At 37.6% G+C, this 20,335-nt stretch overlaps 1 protein-coding gene across 8 annotated transcripts in view; it reads left to right on the forward strand.

Annotated features, from left to right (window-relative positions):
- Positions 1-20,335, forward strand: part of Scml2 (Scm polycomb group protein like 2) — a 100,949-nt gene that overhangs the window by 25,154 nt on the left and 55,460 nt on the right. For 6 of the 8 annotated variants that reach the window (XM_040292734.2, XM_040292915.2, XM_040292933.2 and 3 more), the window contains exon 1: positions 7,388-7,475. The exons of 1 other annotated variant lie outside the window; for it this stretch is intronic. In XM_040292734.2, the coding sequence (XP_040148668.1) occupies positions 7,464-7,475 (12 nt within the window). In that variant the 5' untranslated portion in view covers positions 7,388-7,463. Of the gene's footprint in view, positions 1-7,372; positions 7,476-20,335 lie in introns of those variants that run through there. One more of the 8 variants, XM_040292996.2, reaches the window with a different exon arrangement.

Consider the following 20,335-nt stretch of genomic DNA (forward strand, 5'->3'; position numbering starts at 1 on the left):
TTAGTCCTTTTAATTTTTTGATGTGGTTTTAAACCAATTTCCTTCTAGTTTAACGTTTTCTAAATTGGCTCTTGTCTATAAATTTTAACACCCTCATCTGAGACTTCTAATTTCTGCATCACCAGAAATTAAAGTTGATAGGCTTTTTAAAAAAATTACTAATAATCTCCTTGTCTTTTTATTTTATCCAATATTTGATTTTAAACTTTTTTCTTTTCCCTTTTTCTATCTTGAATGTCTGTATCTAATAGTTGTCTTAGCTTTTTGTATTTTTTTTTCTGAGTTATGCCACAAAGCCTTGTAGGTTCAAACAGCAACTCTTTATTCCCGAACTCTCACCGGCACTCAACACACACTTCCCGGGAACACACTCCCTCCACCGGGCTCCGTGCCAATTCTCCTGGAACCCCATGAGAACTCAACCGGAACTCCAAAGTAGCAGGCGCCCCTGCCTAGGCAGCAAGATCCACCCTAATCCTGGAGCAGGGTCACCTTTCAACCATTCCCTCTAGCAAAATGCCAGGCATCATTCCGACTAAACTGTGGCTCTCAACAAACAGATATATGTAAAAATGTTCAACATCTTTACCAATTAGGGAAATACAAATAAAAACTACACTGAGATTTCATCTCAGTTTAGTTAGAATGGCAATTATTAAGAATGTAATAATAGCCAGGCATGGTGGCCCATGCCTGTAATCCCAATGATTCAGGAGGCTGAAACAGGATGATCACAAGATCGAATCTACACATTGGCATTTTAGCAAGACCCCTGTTCAAAGTAAATAAGAAAAAGCACTGGGGGTGTAGCGCAGTGGTAGAGCACTCATAAGTTTAACCCTAGTTCCCCACCACCACACTACAAATAATAAAAAATGCTATGAGAATGAGGGGGAAAAGTAATACATACACTTGTTGGTAGAATTTCCACTATGGAAATCAGCATGAAGGTTCCTCAAAAGTCTAGGAATGGAACCACCATATGCCCCAGGTATACAACTTCTGGATATTTTTTCTAAAGAACTGAAGTCAGCATATTATAGCAATACATGCATCCCATGTTTAGAGCAGTGCAATTCACTGTAGCCAAACTAGGGAACCAACCTAGGTGTTCATCGACAGATGAATGGATAAAGAATATGTGGTATATATACACAGTGGAGTTTTATTAAACCACAAAGAACAACAAAATTATGTTATTTGCAGGAAAATGGATGGAACTGGAGAGCATTATGTTAGATGAAATAACTCAGTCTTAGAAAGCCAAGGATCACATGTTTTTTCTCACATGTATAAACTAAAGAGAAAAAAGGAAAAAAAAAAGGGGGGGGAAATCTCAAAATCAGAAAGGAGATCAATATAGTAAGGAAGGGGACTGGTGAGAGAGAGAGGAGGGGCTAGCAAGAGTAGGTACTAGAGGATGAAACTGATTAAATTTGTTGTTGTGAGTCCCACTATGATATATAATTATAATATATCAATATAGAAATAAAGGGGAGAAATAAAAATAAGAATAATTTGCATTTTTGATAAGATAATGAGGCAGATACTGCAAAATAAACTTGGAGAACTGCTGACCCTAAGAGACTAAGGCATTGAACATTAATATCTGTTGACATCATGAAATGAAAGACAAATCAAGCATTATGTGCTTCCTAATGGAAGAATATATTACCTATCACCCAGGAAGCTTTCTTGCTAAAGCCACCCCGCACCCCCCCAAAATCTCCTGCTTTAATCCCTTGCTAAATTGCCAATGTTTAGATTCAAGCTTGTGATCATCCTGTTTCAGCCTCCTGAATCATTGGGATTTTTATCAGCCCATGAACCACCAATTTTTAGGAAATATAAATAGGGCATAACATTAAATCAGGGGATACAATTTGTAAACTCTAGAACATGGGAAATTAGGATTCTTCAAATAATGAATTAATAGAGAAAAGAAATGGGGAAGGAATTTACAGATTAAAAGACATTTCAAAATCATATCAATCAATTGCAGTGTGTGGGCCTTATTTTTTTATAGCTGTAAAAATGTGTATTTTATGGGACAATTCACATTTGAATAGTGAATGGATATTTTGATATGAAAAAATTAATTTTTCCAGATGTGGTGCATATCTTTAATCCCAGGTGGTCAGGAAGCTGAGGAGGATTTAAAGTTTGAGGGTAGCTATTTATTTATTTATTTATTTATATTATTTATTTATTTGTGGTACTGGGGATTGAACCCAGGGCCTCATGCACACTAGGCACACACTCTCTCATTGAGCTGCATCCCCTGCATTTGGTTGTATCCAATGTAACCACAAGGTCTTCATGAAGGAAAGGAGGGTTGGAGAGTCAGCTTGAGGAGAAGATGTGATGATAGAAGTAGAGGTCAGAAAGAAAGAACTTTGAGGATGCTATATTTCTGGCTTTTGAAGATGGATGATGATGGAGCTACAAGCCAAAAAATTCAGGTGGTCTCTAGAAGTTGGAAAAAATAAGGAAGCAGATTCTCCATAGTTTCCAAAAGCAATGCTGCCCATGCTGGACTTCTGACCTCCAGAACAGTTTTAAGCCACTAAGTTTGTGGTAATTTGTTATAATAGCAATACAAAGCTGGGATAGTCAGCTTTTTGTGAATGTGACAGATTACCTAAAATAAACAGCTAAAAGGAGGAAAGGTTTGTTTTGATTCAAGATGGCTTGGCCCCATCACTTTGGGCTGATGGTCGCACAGTACATTGTCGAGGGAGTATATGGAAGAGGAGTTATATTTATCTCATAGCATCAGGGAAGCTGGGGGGCAGGGGAGAGGGTCTCAGTTCATCTGTTGTTCTCCAAGGCTATTGCTGGAGGACTAACAGCCTCTTGTTCCATATCAGGCTGCTCTTGTAAAGATCATAATTCCATTAAGAGAGATGAGCAGAACTCTTGGAGATGTAACAGCAGCTATGAAGTTGTGCAGTCTATGACAGTTTCTGCAATTTTTCTACTGTACAACCGTTAATTACTCCCCATTGACATAGAATGAAGTTTTGACACCTTAGCATGGCACTCAGATTTATCTTGATTGACCCCTTTGTGTTTTGGTTGGCCCATTGAATCTTTCCTAATAAGACAAGGACCCTGCAATTACTTTTCATTATTTTGTGTTCTGTTCTCTATGAGTTTGGCAAATTCATTATTCTTCATGTCTCAGCTCAAAAGTCTCCTCTTTTACCCTCCTAAGAAATAGGCACATGGGAACTAATAATTGTTATCAACTTGATAGGACCTAGGTGCTTTTCATAGACTATCTTCTTTTATATTCACTCTTAAGACACTCTCTCCAAATTAATTTTTATCTACTCATAACTCAAGGTATTATAGTGACTTTTCAGCATGTGATAGGTTGGGAAACCCTTAAATGCTATAGACAGTTTCCATGGTCTGTAAGTTCTCAAAGACCTTACAGAGATATTTGAGGCCTTCATCCCCATAGTTGGTTGGGGCTTCAATAATGAAAAAAGAACCAGCAAGAACAGTAGGTACAGTTGTATGTGATTTTGAAGAGAATTTAACTGGATTAGGTAGGTTTAAAGGAACCACATAGGATTCCCAGGGCCTAGTAAGAACTGTAAGCTATCAGCTGTACCTTGAGCCACCTTTCCAAAGATTCAGCGAGGACCAAAGCTGTGAAAGAGGATCCCCTGCCAGAAGCTGTCATTGTAGAGCCACTGCCACTGTCAGAGCTGAAGTCCTAGAAGGAAGGGGATGAGGTTTGGATCAAATGGAGAATAACCAGAACAGAAAGTGTAAAATCAAAATTAATAAATGTTTTAATTGTCCATAGGACTACTTGTCAGGTGGTCAGTTGCAGTTCCATCATATGGTTATACAACTTCGTATGGGTGCATCTAAAACCATTTGGTGAGATGATGAAGAGTGAGATAAGAGATCCTGTTCTTTTGAAGATCTTCAAACATCTGTCATGTCTGTGTGCTTTCTGGGTGTTAGCTCTTGGAGTATTCAAATTTCTTTTTCATCTTGGTATTCCCAACTTTGAGCAGAGCAAGCACATAATGTTTGAATGAGGGATTGAGTGAGAGAAATGATGGTGTAGTGTAGTGTTCATTGAGGTTTTGCCAGTTTTCCTAGTCTATAAAATAGTTGACTTGGCCAAAGTCAACTTAGATGTCAGGCATTTTATTGGCTTTCTAATCAATTTGAATAATATTTTCTCATCAGTGACATAAGTGTAGCAGATTTCATTTTTCCCCTTTTAAAAATGAAAAATAAAACAAAACAAAAACCCTGAGGCATGGAAAGATTGTAAAGAAATATAGTTAGTTAATGATGAACTGGGATTTCAGATGGTTTCCATTGCAGTTGTGTCTATTATATTAATCCATGGCCTTCCTGTTAGGCTAGCTTCTCTGGTTTCCTATCACAGACTTCACCCCATGATATTTTTCCAGGGAAGTTACTATTTTGAAGTTAGGAATATGGGTTTATCACAACCAACAATAATGCTAAAACCAATTTATCTTATATGTGCTCTTGGTTTAATGAGAGGGGAAAGGGCATTTTGTTAGAAACAAGAATCTGAAGGTGTTTATAAACTTGGTTACTATTTTAATTAATTTACTAATTTAGTACCTACTCTGGATTTTTTCACTTAGGTGACAACACAATTGCTGCTTACTAGTTTATACCTTGGATCTCTATAGTCTCTGCCAGGCTTAGTTAGGCTTCTGTGTTTTAGGGAAAAAGAAGATCATGAGGTGGGAGAACTAGAGGGAGCCTTAGCTAATCATCCTGTAACGTTTAACTTTTTTTAAAAAATATTTTTTAGACACTGATGGACCTTTATTTTCTTTCTTTTTTTTTTATTGTTGGTCGTTCAAAACATTACACAGTTCTTAATACATCATATTTCACAGTTTGATTCAAGCGGGTTGGACCTTTATTTTCTTCATTTATTTAAATTTGGTGCCGAGAGTCAAACCCAGTGCCTCACACATGCTAGGCAAGTGCTCTTCCACTGAGCCACAAACAACCCCAGCCCTTGTGATGTTATATGTATGCAGATAATATTGTTTCAGTATAAAAATGTATATTGATAAAAATCTAGATTAAATTGCTTATCTGGGAAAGATGACCTTTTCATTCTGTTTGACTAGTATTAAACTCTATAGAAAGGAAATGCATTTTCGAGATACAAGAAGATTTTTGCACTGGACTTGGACTGGATAGGGCTATGTATCCTCTTTAAGGTTGTCATAGGTCTTGTGCTGAGTCAAGAGCAAATTGACAGGAGCAGATAATCTTGCATGGAAAATAAATCATTAACACCTGGATTTTATTAGCCTTAGTTCTTACTCTTTCAGTCCCAATAGTGTCCTTATTTTCATTTTCAAGGCAAAATTAATTGAACATCATAATGGAAGATATTCATCCAGTCTCTCATTCAAGAGTATTTATCAAATTTATACCATGAGCAGAACACTTCTATATAATGTAAAATAAATAGTGATGTTCTGACCTGTGTTAACCTTATCAAGAAGTAGTCTCAAATTTTATTGGCAAAAGAGAAAAAACAGGATGTGTAAGGAAATAATTATTGAAAGTTTATGTGCATATACATAGTGTATAAGAAAAGCATATGATTGATGACAAGGATGGAAGGGGTAGTTTGGAATGTTCGAATATATGTTCAGAAGCTAACTACCACTTATTTGCTGTGTGAGGAATAATCATTTTCCTCATCTGTAAAGTGGAAGAAGAGTAGCATCATAGGAAAGTTGTTAAAAAACACTGAGAATATTGGTGATTTTTATCTAAAGAGAGTAGCATGATTTTCAGCACATAGAAAGACAAATATAGAAAGTAGTGAGGAATCAGTGAGGCAATTTAGCAGTCAGTAGTATTCCTACAATTTAATAAAATCTATTTATATAAAAGAGGTATACATGATAAGTCAAATCTTTCACATATAGAATGAAGAGATGAATTTCAATTGTTTCCATTATATCAGGATTAGAACAGTAGCCACTAATTAAGAATTCAAGTCCCTCCCAGTTACTAAGGGTTTGCTTTCTGGCTTTAAAAAACATTTTTGAACTTTCCTCTTAGACCATTTAAACATTCTCTTCTATATGTAATACAATTGATATGACCAAATCTGTCTCTAATATTTGCATCTCATTGACCTAGTCATTCTATTTTCACCTTAAAGTTTACTTCAGTTTGACACTGTTTTTCATTTTTAAAGGATTCAAGATCAGAGAAATTTGATTTTGTTCTATTCAGCACTGTTTAGATACATTAGAAACCACTTTAATTTGGCTTTTGTTTAATGCTGCAAAAGTTGTGGATGAAAATAATTTTATTTTGCATTGTAGAAAATGGATATATTCTTCAGGTCTTTTTAGGGGGTTCAGTTTTGGTTTTAGTTTCTGGTTGCAGAATTATGATTTTAAAATCACATCATGCTCTATACATTAAGGCGATTACGGATGCAAAACCTACACCCAGCTTTAGAAAGAGTTGTAAAGAGGGAAAGCCTGCCAATAGTTTACTTTTGGCTAATATAGCACATTGTATTATTTTTTAAAACAGAAATTTGAAATTTGCTTATATCCAAACCCACGAGGGATGGACATTTTTCTCAGAAATTTCTGTTTGCTGGATTTTGTGCTGTTCTTTCCTCCTCCCTCTATTGGTACGAACACCACCTGCACAATGGGTTCGGCCCAGGAGGAGGGAGATGGGCAGAGGACCCTAAAATGCACTCTCGGGTACGCTTCTGAGCACCTTCAAGTCGGTGAGCAAATGACTTCCTCCTCTGAGTAATTTAGTATCCGTTAGCTTAAGCCTGGGTTGAAAGCAACAACTATTCCAGAAAGTAGAGCTGGGAGGGGATTGCGTGGCAAAAACCTATGGGAGGGGGGGAGCTGTTTCTGGGAGTATTGCAACCCGCGAAGGAGTGGCTTTGCTCAAGCTGCTGTAACAAGCGACTTTTTCTCCGCTGCTCGAACTTGTTTGAGTTTCTAAGGAAGCGCCTGTTTTTTGGGTCGGTGGCCAGGGTAGGTGGTGACTGGGAGTTGAAGGGGAGCGAGTTCTCGGGTTGGAACTTGACGCAGACCCGGGGGGGCCTTGAGTGCATTCGCTGTGACTGATATTTTTTGGTGGGAGAAGATAAGGGAAATCTGCCAAAGGCTTTCCTGGGCTCTCAGTGCCTCACTGACGGCCACTGCCCGCACTCGCGCTGGTGCAGGCTGACTGCTGGAGCCCCTGGCACGCGGCAGCGGTCGTAGGGCGTGCTCGCGGCAACCGCAGGGCACGCGGGCCGGTCGCGGGGCGGGGGCGGGGCGGCGGTGGCGGTTGCGGGGCATGCGCGGCTCCGCGCGCGGCTTCTCAAAAATGGCGGCGGCGGTGTGAAGACCGGTGCCGGCTCGGGGGAGTAGTGTGACAGAATTTCGTTGCTGTCGAGGATGAGACCCGAGGTGCGTGGTGACTCTGGGCTCCGTGAGGAGCGGAGAAAGAGAGTTGTGGCGTCCGGACCCTGACCGTTGTCCCCGAGGCGGGAGGGGGGGGAGCCTTAGGCAGCGCGTCCCGCGCGAGGAACGCCCCCTCTACGCCCCTCCGGCGTCCCGCCTCAGCTGGGCCCCCGCACCCCAGTCGCCCTCCCCTGGTGGCCTCCTCCCCGAGGCCAGGGCTCCTCTGATCCTCTCAGCGCGCTTCGCGAACCTCCCTGAGCAGCGCTCGCGCCGCCCCTCACACTTTCCCGGAGCTCCTTTGCTGGCGGCGGGCCCTTATTGCCTCTGGCGTTCCGGCGGCGGACGGCGGTCCCTCAGACGCCCCCTTGTCGACAGCGCTCTTAGCTGCTACCTCCTCGGGGTAGGTGGGGCCGGACTGGGGTCTGGGGACTATGCGGATAGTTGGCGGAGCTCAGGGGCCAGGATGAGTTCGCTAGGTCTAGGTTCAGACGCGCCTTCCGGGACTTGTGAGGTAACTTTTGGATTTTGTGAGGGAACCTCAGCCCGGAAGGATGCGCCTGTGGTGGGGAGCGGGCGCTGGTCCCGGTGCCAGGTGCGCGCCGCGGGGCTCCCAGCGGGGACTGGGTTCGCCAATCGTTCGCCTTCGAGGTGAAGCGGGACAGCATGGCGGGCGAGGGGGCTCCGAGCTTCTCTAGGGACCGCGAGGCGGCAGCGCTCCCCGAGTCACGGCTTGAGTCCAGGGACCACTGCTGGTGCCTTTTAAAAACAGCCCTGAAATGGTTCCTTATATTTCTTGCCTCTGTTTCACCTGGGTAGTGCTTGTGAATGGGAAGAGGCGGAAGGAGATCCAGGGGTATAGGGGAATTTGGTTGGTTTTCTGCCGTGAGCCATAGACAGCTTCACCTTCTGAACCCTCTTGGCCTCCTCCCAGGCGCCTGGGCAGCTCTGTACTTCCTTCAATGGCTGAACCATATTCGTCTCCTCCTCGTATTTGGGTAGCTCGGATATTAGCTTACAGGTTCTTATTTAAGAATATTGATTTTTTTAAAGGTAAAACATTACAATTTGAAATTTGCCTGTGTTCTGAAAAATTAGAAGTCGAGCCCGTAGGCTTGCCTATCGGGTGACTAAAGAACACTTAGGGAGTGAATAGATCAGTTAGTAGAGGGAAACTGAGGCCGGGAAAATGTTTTGCTTATGATCAAATGATTTTCAGAATTATTGGAGATGCTGTTTTTCCTCTCCCAATTTCAGATCTGCTGCATTTTAATGTCTTCAGAGCTATTCATATTTCTGTTTTGAGGAAAGAGTATTTTAAGATGTACATCTGTGGAGTACAACTTCCTATGTTGAGCAGTTGTATTATAACAATTCATACATGCATATTTCTTTCCAGTAACTGCTTGGGAAGGTTTTTCAGTAATGACAATTTTTCCTTCCTTGCCATTTCTTTGCCTGAATTATTAAATAACGTTTTTCCAATGGTGAATGTTCTTTCAGGTTGTGATTTTGTATTTTAATGGGAGGAGTGTGGAAATAAGCTTTTGGAAATGAGTCCAATTGGGATTTTTGAGAAAAGAGTGACTTTATGAGCGCTCACCTGCTGTCTTGTATTTGTTCTGCTATAACTTTAAATAGTCTGAACTTAAAAAAAAAGACTTAAATACTGCTTAAAAATAGCTTTGAAGTGTTTGAATGTGTTTCATATATATATTGTGCACTTTCCCTCTTAACTCCAGAGAACCCGATTTATTTTGAAATTGATAGTTTGGGAGAAAAGATTAATGTAACTGGTACTGCATTGTGTGAGAGGATGCTTTAAAATGGATGATGTCATAAATGTACAAAGTACATGGGAATAGGTCTTAAAGAGATGGTATTAGTATTTCTTATGAGGCAGTTGGTCAGTCCTTTGGATTTATGGTTCAGTCAGTGCATCTTTATTAAGCACCTGTGCTGCCCTTAGTATGAAGTTCAGTTCAAGGAACATTTATTCAGAGCCTACCTACTGTTTTGTGTGCTAGTTTCTGGTGTTTAAGGCTTCCCACCAGTAATTTATTCTTGAATATTTCAAGGTTATAACTAAGAAAATCACTATGAATGTAGAACAACTATTCCTTTTATTTAAAGGGCAAGCTCAGAGAGTCAGTATTTTTGTCATAATTTTCTAAACAAAATTCTGTGAGTTACTTCTGACTTATGGGATCATAACTTTGTGCCTTTTCTCTTATGATTATATAAAACTATACATTTTATGACAGGTTATTTTCTGGATCAGACGAATAACATTGCTTAGGTTTGTGGGAAAAATGAGTTGCTGGTATAAATTGAAATCAATACATGGGTTGGAGATGGGGTATTTTGTAATGTTAAGCAACTACACTTTTATGTCCAAGTAGTTTAGGCTATAACTAGATTTTTTTAACTTACTGATATTTATTAAAAAAAATTTGTAGTTCTAGGTGGATGGCATGCCTTTATTTTATTTGCTTATTTGTATGTAGTACTGAGGATCGAACTCAGTGCCTCACGTGCTAGGTGAGTGCTCTGCCACTGAGTTACAGCGCCAGCCCTTTAATTTACTGATATTTTAAGTACTTTTCTTCTTTGAAAATATTTCATAAATCTGAGTTCAAAAATAACAAGGGCTATGATGGTCAGCTATAAGCCAGATGTGACTCTCATTTTCTTTTGGGTTTGTTCCTTTTTAGCTGCTTGCCTGTTCCTCCCAGATGCTTCCTATAGCCCCTCTTCCTGCTCTGTTCTCTTTGCTGTTGGTGTCTGTTTCCGAATTGAAATGGTCAGGGTAATCCTGTGTTCTCACTGAGAAATAATTGACAATGGTAAAGTGCCTTGAAAAGGCTGAGTAAATACCAAGTCTTTTGAATGAAAATGAGGAAAATCCAAATCTCAGTTTTAGCTTGAGCTCTTGAAGAGTGGGAGAGGAAAATTTCACTTGATATTTTATTGCCTGTCTCTTTGGACTAATATTGATTTGTAATTTTAGTAACTGGAACACTGGTGATGGGTGCAAGGGATCCTCTGTTATTTGAGTTATTGGTCACCTCCAGCCCTTTTTTGCCAGGTTCCCTGCCTGCCCTCCTCCTCCTGTTTATACTAGCTTTTCTTCTTGTTCCACTTGTACATGGAGTTTCAAGCTTATTTTCTCTATTAGCTCCCCTACTTGGAAACTGCACTGTCTCCTCCTAGTTATATTACTGGTTTTGTGGATATACAAGAATAAAGTAAGCTCTGCCAGCTATCAGAGTTAGAGTTGTGAGCTCTAAGTCGTATGGAGACTGATCTGACATTGACAGGAGATATTTTGTGGTTTGGAGCGAGCTACAGCTCACTAAGAATTTCAGAACCATTTTATTGATGTCTGAGAATTAGTATATAATAGCTTAGAATTTGTTGCGATTGGTTGCAGAAACTGAAAACCTGGAAATGTTGAAAATGGCCAATGTTGGTGATTTTGAAGTTTACCTTCCCTGCTTGGAATCTTAATATTCATGATCTTTTTATCTTGGGAAAAGGAGATGAAAGAAAGCATTTCCATTTATCTTAGATAAAAATAGAATAATTAATTTATACCATGATGTAAATATTTGCAAAATTTAGTGTTAAAGTGTTTTCCAGGCTCTAACTAACTTGAGTTTTGGTTACTCTAAGAATAGAAATGCCTTTACTTCAGTAGCATCTCTTTTATAAAAAGGATAGCAGAGGTGGTAGTTCCTAAAATGGGGAAAACTAGAGAAAATGTTAGAAACTGTGTAAGATTTGGAATGAGCATATGCTCTTTGACTTTCATGAGTAAGACATTTTTAGTTTTATTTTACTTTTATGTTGTCTAGCATCTTGTAAACCTTGGTAACTATAGAAATAATAATAGTGGTAATTTTTATGCTGTAATTAAACATGTCCCTAAACCTTTCTTTTACTTTCATTTTTTGGGCATGTAATGGAAAGATTTTAAATAAGAAGTGGGGATAATCTTAATGTGAAAAGTGAAAGTTTTTTGTTCCCATAATAGTTTATATGAGGGTGTTTTTAAAGAGTTAAATAGAATATAAGCTCATTGAATCTTTATGTGTAAAGAGCTGGGAAACATTTGAAGATGGCGTTTGACTACTTACTACTCATGACTTGTGTTTATGGCCATGGTTCTGCCCCTTCCTAGGTTTATAGGAGCAAACTGTTCTAAGAGCGGAAATAGAGTACCCACCTTTTGTGGTAACGTGTCATTGTAAACTGGAGAAGGGACAGATATATTTTTACAATTCTAGGGCATTCCTTGAGGATATTTTCTTTTCTCCGGGAAAAGTTGGTGAGGCTTACTTTGTTTCTTGTCTTTAGAATATACATTTGATTTTTCTCAACTTCTTATGTCAAAAAATTCTCAAAAAGATGTCATTCCAGTGCAGAATTCCAAATAAACAGCTGTGTTTGTTATGTACTTATTGCCTTGACATAGTTATTTAAGCATGTGTATTAGCATAATCCTTGCTTTTTGTTAATATTTGGTCGTTTTTCCTATCTTCCATCAGTTTTAGCTGATTTTGATTTCTTGGGCTGGGGTTGTGTGGCTCAGTGGGAGAGTGCTTGCCTCACACATGTGAAGCACTGGGTTAGATCCTCAGGACCACATAAAAATAAATAAAATAAAGGCATAAAAAAGATTTTGATTTCTTAAATTAAAACTGAATCAAATGTATTTCTTCAGTTCTCTGTATTCAGTGCCTCCGAATACAGTTGGAAATAGGTGCCCTTTGTTTTTGTTCTTTGCTGTTTTTTCTCTGAAAATTTTTGAAAAGCATTATTATTAAAAAATATTTCAATACACATTAAATTTGTATGAAAAGTAATCAGGTTTAATTAGTTTTAAACTAACTTCGTAAAACAAAAGTATCTTTGATACTGAGGTAGCATTATTCACATCATTATTCACAGATAGTAATCAATAATGATAAATGCATTCATATATTGCTTGGTTTTTAGATTAATTTAGAAACTCTAATTTGGAATTTTTTTTCCTGGTGAGATTTTGAGAAGTTATTCAAATATTTAAATGAGTAATTTGCTGACACCTGCCACATGTTTGAAGTATTGTCAGGGATGTTTAGTTTTCTGGTCACTTTAGATTGTGGTTTATTGCATGCTTTTCCGCAGTCTGTTGTCTAGTGGGGATTGTTGTTGTCATCATTTCCATTATTTCTTCTAGGACTGGTGTTAAAAACCATAAATCTAGACTGTGGTGATAATAGGAACAGGCTGTAACCTGATCCAGTTCTTTTGTCAAAATGTCCCACCATGAGCTGCCTGCAGTAAATTGACATGCCCTGCCATTAACTCCAGTCCTCCACAGATGTCTGTGGGCAGCAGGTCTTTGGGCAATTAGCCTGTGGCTGTTCTTTAAAACCTGAGGAATTTACAACTATAAACAGGGATTTTGGCAACCCTTGATTTGTCCTTCATTTCTCTTATTTTCTGACATTACATACTTCCTAACCACATATATAGCTCCCACATAAATCATTTTAGAATTGGAAGTGATTAATTATTGTAACCTGTAGTTTATAATTTTTTAGATAACTTAAAAATTCTTGGAAATAGTTATTTTCTTAGATCTGTTTTGACACAGAAAAACATTAGTTTCTAATTCATTGGGGGCAGATTTTACTAAAACATAATTAAAATTACTCTTGTAGAAACCATAATTTCCCCCAGAAGTTTTGATTTGATAAATCCTTACAAACAAAGAATGTTCTTTCCTAATATTGATTACTTCCAATTAAGAGATAGATTTTTTTTTTAGAGAGAGAGAGAGAGAATTTTTTTTTTTAATATTCTTTAGTTTTCGGCGGACACATCTTTATTTGTATGTGGTGCTGAGGATCGAACCCAGAGCTTTGCGCATGCCAGGTGAGCGCACTATTGCTTGAGCCACATCCCCAGCCCCAATAGAATTTTTTTAAATGAAGTTGCAACATTGTTTAGTTTCTCCCTGATTACTTTTGCAGATATGTCATAAAATGGAACATACAATTATTTTTTGACTTATGTGAATTTAGATAACTGTGCCATCTTAAAATGATGATGTCCAAATCAAGTTCGCCATATAGAATGGATGTGTGTGTGTGTATTTATACACACTTTTTTTTTAAGCAGAAGAAGAGGAGCTTGTTTTGCATAGCAAAAGAGTTTGATTTCTTAAATATGTGGTATTTGAGGTGGTTATGAAGCATTTGGACTATTGATCAGTTGGCTAGACAGGAAATTTTGGAGAGAGGTTGATGTAGGGAACATCATAGGTGTGTTGTGTTGTGTCAGCCACAAAATAGAATCATGAGGAAGACTAAATGACTAGAGAAGACCAATGACTAGGACGGAAGGAGATAGTAGATACAAAAGGATAACAGAGGTAGGACAACCAGGGAATTACACATACTTTGAGGCCCTGAGAAGAGAACTGTCTGGAATGGGGACTGGCCTTTCACAAAGGGCTCCTGAAGTGTCAAGGAGAGTGAGGACTGAAGCACTGAAATGAGGTTTGATGTCTTGAAGGTAATTAGGGTCTTGGAAAGCAATTGAAGGACACTAGGGAAGGTAGAGGCCAGATTGCAGAAAGGGGGAGGTATTCTAGTAACTCTTCGTTCCATATTATGGGTGTTAGTACTGATATTTATTACTGTAACTTTGGTCATCAGGAAAAGGTTAGTCAGTTTGGTAAAAACTGCTGTATTGCCAGCATTTAATGCATTTCCCACTTAGGACTGACTGACAGACCGACCGACTGATCTGTCTGTCTGTCTGTCTGTCTATCTATTTATTTTGTGGTTAGTAAACACTGCTGTATTGCCAGCATTTAATGCATTTCCCACTTAGGACTAACTGACTGACAGACCGACCAACCGATCTATCTGTCTGTTTGTCTGTCTATCTATCTATCTATCTATTTATTTATTTATTTTGTGGTGCTAGGCAAGCACTCTACTTCCTCAGCTCTCAATTCAGGATTTTTTTTTGATTTGTGATGGGTTTATCAGAATGCAATTCCCTTGTAAATCAAGGAGCATCTGTATGTAATATAATTGAGAATCTTTTCTATACTAATAAAAATTCAGATATGGTCTCCATTTAAGGTTGAATGCTTTTACAAGCACTTTACTTTTATTTTGTATTTATTTTTGTATTTATTTTTTTGGTACTGGGGATTGAACTCAGGGGCACTTGACCACTCAGCCACATCCCCAGCCCCGTTTTGCATTTATTTAGAGACAGGGTAGTTGCTTAGCATCTTGCTTTTTGCTGAGGCTGGATTTGAACTCGCAATCCTCCTGCCTCAGCCTCCCAAGCCACTGGGATTTCAGCCGGGCACCACCACACCTGGCACTTTACCTTTTGTAAAAGGTGGAATTGAATAGCTCAAAATGGGAAGTTCAGTGAACAAGTCTAATATTTAATGCTTAAATTTGGACATTATTCTCTCCTTTTGGAATTTGGGAAATATGGAAGTAAACCTTGTTGTTGTTCTAGGCACAAATTTTATTTTTTTTTCAGCTTTACTGATTCTTATGCTCTCTCAAGTTGAAATTTTATATCCATTTTATAACATTGAATCAATGGCCTAAAGTTGAAAAGAGCCCTGGGAGATTTCTGTCAAACTTGCTTATTAGTTCCTATCCTTGTCAAAATGTTTGTTCTTATTAACTCTTCAGATAGAAATCTCTAATTAGAGAATTAGAGACTCAAGGTGTAGTCTGCCTTCTCTCAAAAAACAAAACCAAGAACTGGAAGGGGAAAAAGGAGAAAAGAAAGAAAAGGAAAGGGGAAAACTCATGAACAGAAAAATAATTGAAAGGCCCCCAAATCTTAGAATTATAGACCTATTAATTTGCTAAATAGTTTTTTCTTTTTAAATTCTTATTAGTTATTGATGGACCTTTATTCATTTATTTGTTAATATGTGGTGTTGAGAATCAAACTCAGTGCCTCACACATGCTGCGTAAGCGTGCTACCACTGTAAAACAGGTTGTAACAGTTCTCTCCAGAATCAGGTAAGAGCAATAGTAGTTTTAGGCTTAATGATTATGCTGTTTGTCACTGTTTACATTATTTAATCTTATTGAGAAAATGGTTTAAAACAAGTACCATTTATTGATTTATCATGTCAATTTTATAATAATATAGTTTGCAAACCAAGTAGTTATATTTATTTATATTTATATTTAAATGTTTTTTAATTCAGTGGAGTTGTTCCTAATAAGCATTTAGTAAAGCATTACTCATCATGCTGGCAAAAACAAAAAAAGCTTTAAATTTTTTTTCACACTAAAATTTTCTCTTCTGTGTAATATGGAGAACTACTTTGGATCTCTTTTGTAGTGCCAAAGAAATTCAATTCAAAGCATATCAAGAGCAAAGATAAGGTTTTTTGTTTTTTTGTTTTTGTTTTTGTTTTTTTTGTAATTTGCCTTGTAGACTAGCACTGTGGAAGTGAGGTATATCTTTAGAATGTCAGGTTTCTATTTTTTTTGCAGAAAGAGTTATGCTGTCTGCCTATCTGGTATAGATATTCTTAACTCCAGTATGTATTTATTTGAGGCACTCTGAGGATTCATCTGTGGGTTAGTTGATGCTATTCAGGTTTACCAATAGACTATGGTCATCTTACTCTGTCACCTCTACCCTTTTTAAATTTTAAAAAAAATTTTTTTAGTTGTAGATGGACACAATACCTGTATTTATTTTTATGTGGTGCTGAGGATCGAACCCAGTGCTTCACATGCACAAGGTGCATTCTCTACCACTGAGCCACAACCCCAGCCCCTCTACCCTTTTATTGTGACTGAAAGACATGGTAAAAGAAACAGTAGAACATTTTTAGGGAAGGGGGTTGCTGGGGAGTGAACACAGGGCCTTGTTGTACATGCAAGGCAAGTACTCTACCAACTGAGCTATATTTCTAACCCTCATTTTTATTTCTTTCTCAAATTATAGATAAAGATAGTTTCTGGGGGCTGGGGTTGTGGCTTAGAGGTAGAGTGCTTACCTTGTACACATGAGGGTACTGGGTTCAGTCCTCAGCACCAATAAAGGTATTGTGTCCATCTACAACTGAAAATATTTAAAAACAAAAAAATGATAGTTTCTGTTTAGTCACTATTTCTTTTTGTGGAAGGGGCAGGTACTGAGGATTGAGCTCAGGGGCACTCAACCACTGAACCACATCCCCAGCCCTATTTTGTATTAATTAAAGACAGGATCTCACTGAGTACTGAGTTGCTTAGCGCCTTGCTTTGCTGAGTCTGGCTTTGAACTTGTGATCCTCCTGCCTAAGCCTCCTGAGCCACTGGGATTACAGGCATGCACCAATAGCACCTAGTCACTTTTTTTTTTTTTTTTTAAATATCAGGATCTTTACAGATTCCTCCTAGTATTCATTCTTAGGAAAATGTTTGCCTTTCGTGTTGAATTTGTACGTACCTTTATCTTGTAGGAAGATTAATATAACCCAAGTTTTTCTTTTCATTTTTACTATTAGGAAGTCCAGAGAGAAATCATTCAGATTGAGTAATAAAATTTTCCAACTAACTAGTATATTTTTATCTTTTTTAATTTAAGAAGCTCTATCCTAAGTGTATTTTTTTATATTGGAACTGCTAATACTTTTTTAAAACAGTAAAGTATAAGACATGAAAAATATATAGAAGGGGCGGGGGCTGTAGCTTTGCACATGTGAGGCAATGGGTTCAATCCTCAGCAACACATGAAAATAAATTAACAAACAAAGATTGTGTCCACATACAACTACAAAAATATATAGAAAATGGTGAAAAGTTTTGGTGATCAGCATTATCAAAAAGTAATATTTGAGGGGCTGGGGTTGTGGCTCAGCAGTATAGTGCTTGCCTTGCACGTATAAGGTACTGGGTTCAATCCTCAGCACCACATAAAAATAAATAAAGTTTAAAAAGTAATATTTGATTAAATAATTACCTCCAAATCCTAGTAAATTTTACACACTTCAGTCTTTATAATTTTTTAGATTGCAAAATAAGCAATAACTTGTCCTGCTTTGTATCAAACTTGAGAATAGTGGAATTTTTCCTTGAGGCATGAATTTTTAGGCAGCATTTATTTATTCATTGTTCAGTTTTTATTTTAGCTAAAAATGTTGGCCTTATGAATTTATAATGGACAATTTCATTTGGAAAGCACATTTAAAAAGGGTTCAAATATATTTTGTATATGGGCTTGCATATGTAGTTTTTAAAAATTGAAAGGATATACAACACGTGGTTAACGATAGGTATTATTTGATAGTGGGGTTATAGGTGACTTTTTTTTTTTTTACTTATATGTATTCTGATTTGGAGGGGCGGAGTGTGGATGATAGTGAATGTATAAAAAAGAAAAATCCATTTTTTAGGGATTCACAAGGCTATTTTGGTTCACTAAGGGTCAAAAACTATTTTCAGTGCTCTCCTATCTTAAAGGAAGTAATATATTCATGAATAATTATCTCAAAGTTATCCAGCCCAAGGTAATGTTAAGTTTCTTTTGGTTTTAATTAGAATATATAACTTTTGTGATAATGCTATTAGTAGATGACAGCTGCTTTCTTTGGTAGGATAAGGAACAGCTTTAATTTACACATGGAAAATCAAGAAGCAGGAGGATCACAAGTTCGGGGCTAGCCTCAGCAATTTGAGACCCTGTCTCAAAATAAAGAGGACTGGGGATGCACCTGAGTGGTAGAGTGCTCCTGGATTTGATCCTCAGTACCACGCCCCCCCAAAAAATATGATTTATTCTCTGATGTTAGTACTAATGCTATGTCAATACCCAAATTGTTTATTTTTCCCATGTGTAAATTAAGGCTAACAGCATCTACATATATTTCACAGTGTAGTCATGAAAATAAAATGAGATATAATAGTGTAGGTAGCATACTCTTAATATTTGGTATACAGTAGGTGTAAGAAATTGTCAAACAGTTTTTGCTTCAGTAATCTTTTACTTATATAATACTATACAGATTTATGTATTCATTTGCAGCAAGTGTTTAGTCACTTTTTATTTACTGTCAGTGATCATTTGACTACTTTTTAAGTACAGGCATTGTGCTAGCTGTGGGAAAACAACAAGGAAGAATAGTGTATGGACCGTATTCTCTATCACTTTATAATGTAGGAGGAGAGGTGGTCAGGTAAGTCTTGTATCGTACAAGACTTGCTTTGATTGGTACCTGTTAACAGCAGTGTGGAAACAGCCTGAAAATCCTGGAGGGGAGCTCTCAGAAGGCATAAGGCCTTGCCTTGTTTCTTGTGAGCATAACTCTTAATATGTGAAATTTATATCTACATGTCTATTAATAAAGTCACTTATACATATGAGATTGAAAAAGATTATTTTGTTGAATTGGTGTAAATGGTTTAGCTCTTGTAGTATGAAAGCTCAGTAGAGAAACCATTTGTATATTTAAAGCTTTCTTTGAAATAGAATTCTCCATTCTCTCATTAGGGATTTATTTTCCCCTCCAAGACTTGGTCCTTTTTTAATAAAAAGGAAGATATAATATTTTACTGTACATACAGTTTTATTTGTATAGTGCATGACAGTTTGAATAGTTACCTTGAGTGAGAAGTTACACCTTTGCATATGCCAAATATAAAACTTGGAAATAGGGGCTGGGGATGTGGCTCAAGTGGTAGCACGCTCGCCTGGCATGCATGGGGCACTGGGTTCGATCCTCAACACCACATAAAAATAAAATAAAGATATTGTGCCACCTAAAACTAAAAAATAAATATTTAGGGCTGGGATATAGCTCAGTGGCAAAGCGTTTGCCTTGCAATCGCAAAGCCCTGGGTTTGACCTCCAGTTCCAAAAAAGACAAAATAAAGAACCCCACCTAAAAAAATAAATACTAAAAAAAAAAACTTGGAAATAGGAATCATGGGAGAGAGTTAGGAGAGAAAACAAATCTCTAATAAAATGTATAGATTTCAAATATTAGAAAAGAAATGTTTTATTAAAGTTTGATGAATATTACAGAATATTCACTTGAGTTCACTTTGAATCTAATTTGGGATCAGGATTGTTCAGGGTGCTAATGGAGTGTGTGTGTGTGTGTGTGTAATGGAATATATATATTCATGATCATATTCTCTTTTTATTTTTATTTTTATTTTTATTTTTATTTTTTTTTCTGAACAAATTCAAATTTTTAATTATGAATAAACCAAATTTATCACAAGCAATGAATAGTAGACTGTCTTAAGCCAGGAGTTAAACAACAACAACAACAAACCCCAAACAACTGGAGTACAAGAATGGACTATTAGAGCTAGTAAAAGAGAGTGAGAATTTAAAAAAAATATATGCGTTGCGGGTGTGGTGGTGTACCACAGGAGGCTGAGGCCCCAAGCAGCTCAGCAAGACTATTCACAATAAAAAATTAAATGGGATGGGGATGCAGCTCAGGGGTCCAGTGCCCCTGGGTTCAATCCTGGTACCAACAAAACAAAACAGCGCGCAACAAGGAATCATCTTTTCAGCAATATTTTCTTGCTTGGGACCTAACTGGCCCCAGAGATCCAGAATCTCTGGCATGCAAAGTCTACAGGTCTTAAGGAAAACAGCCATGTTTTAGTTGCATTTTTACTCAAGTGGCAGGACATTCCTTCTGGTCTTGGATAAGTTAAAGCACCAGATAAAAGCTTTTTTTTTTTTTTTTAATTTACATAATTTCTAATGAACACATCTTTAGACTTCTTTTTCTTTTCATACAAACAGGTATTTGCACAGTTACAATTTTCAGCGATGTCATGTGATCCTTGATGTTGTATATCAATTTATC

Source organism: Ictidomys tridecemlineatus, chromosome X (assembly GCF_052094955.1).
Source record: "Ictidomys tridecemlineatus isolate mIctTri1 chromosome X, mIctTri1.hap1, whole genome shotgun sequence".
Taxonomy (NCBI): domain Eukaryota; kingdom Metazoa; phylum Chordata; class Mammalia; order Rodentia; family Sciuridae; genus Ictidomys; species Ictidomys tridecemlineatus.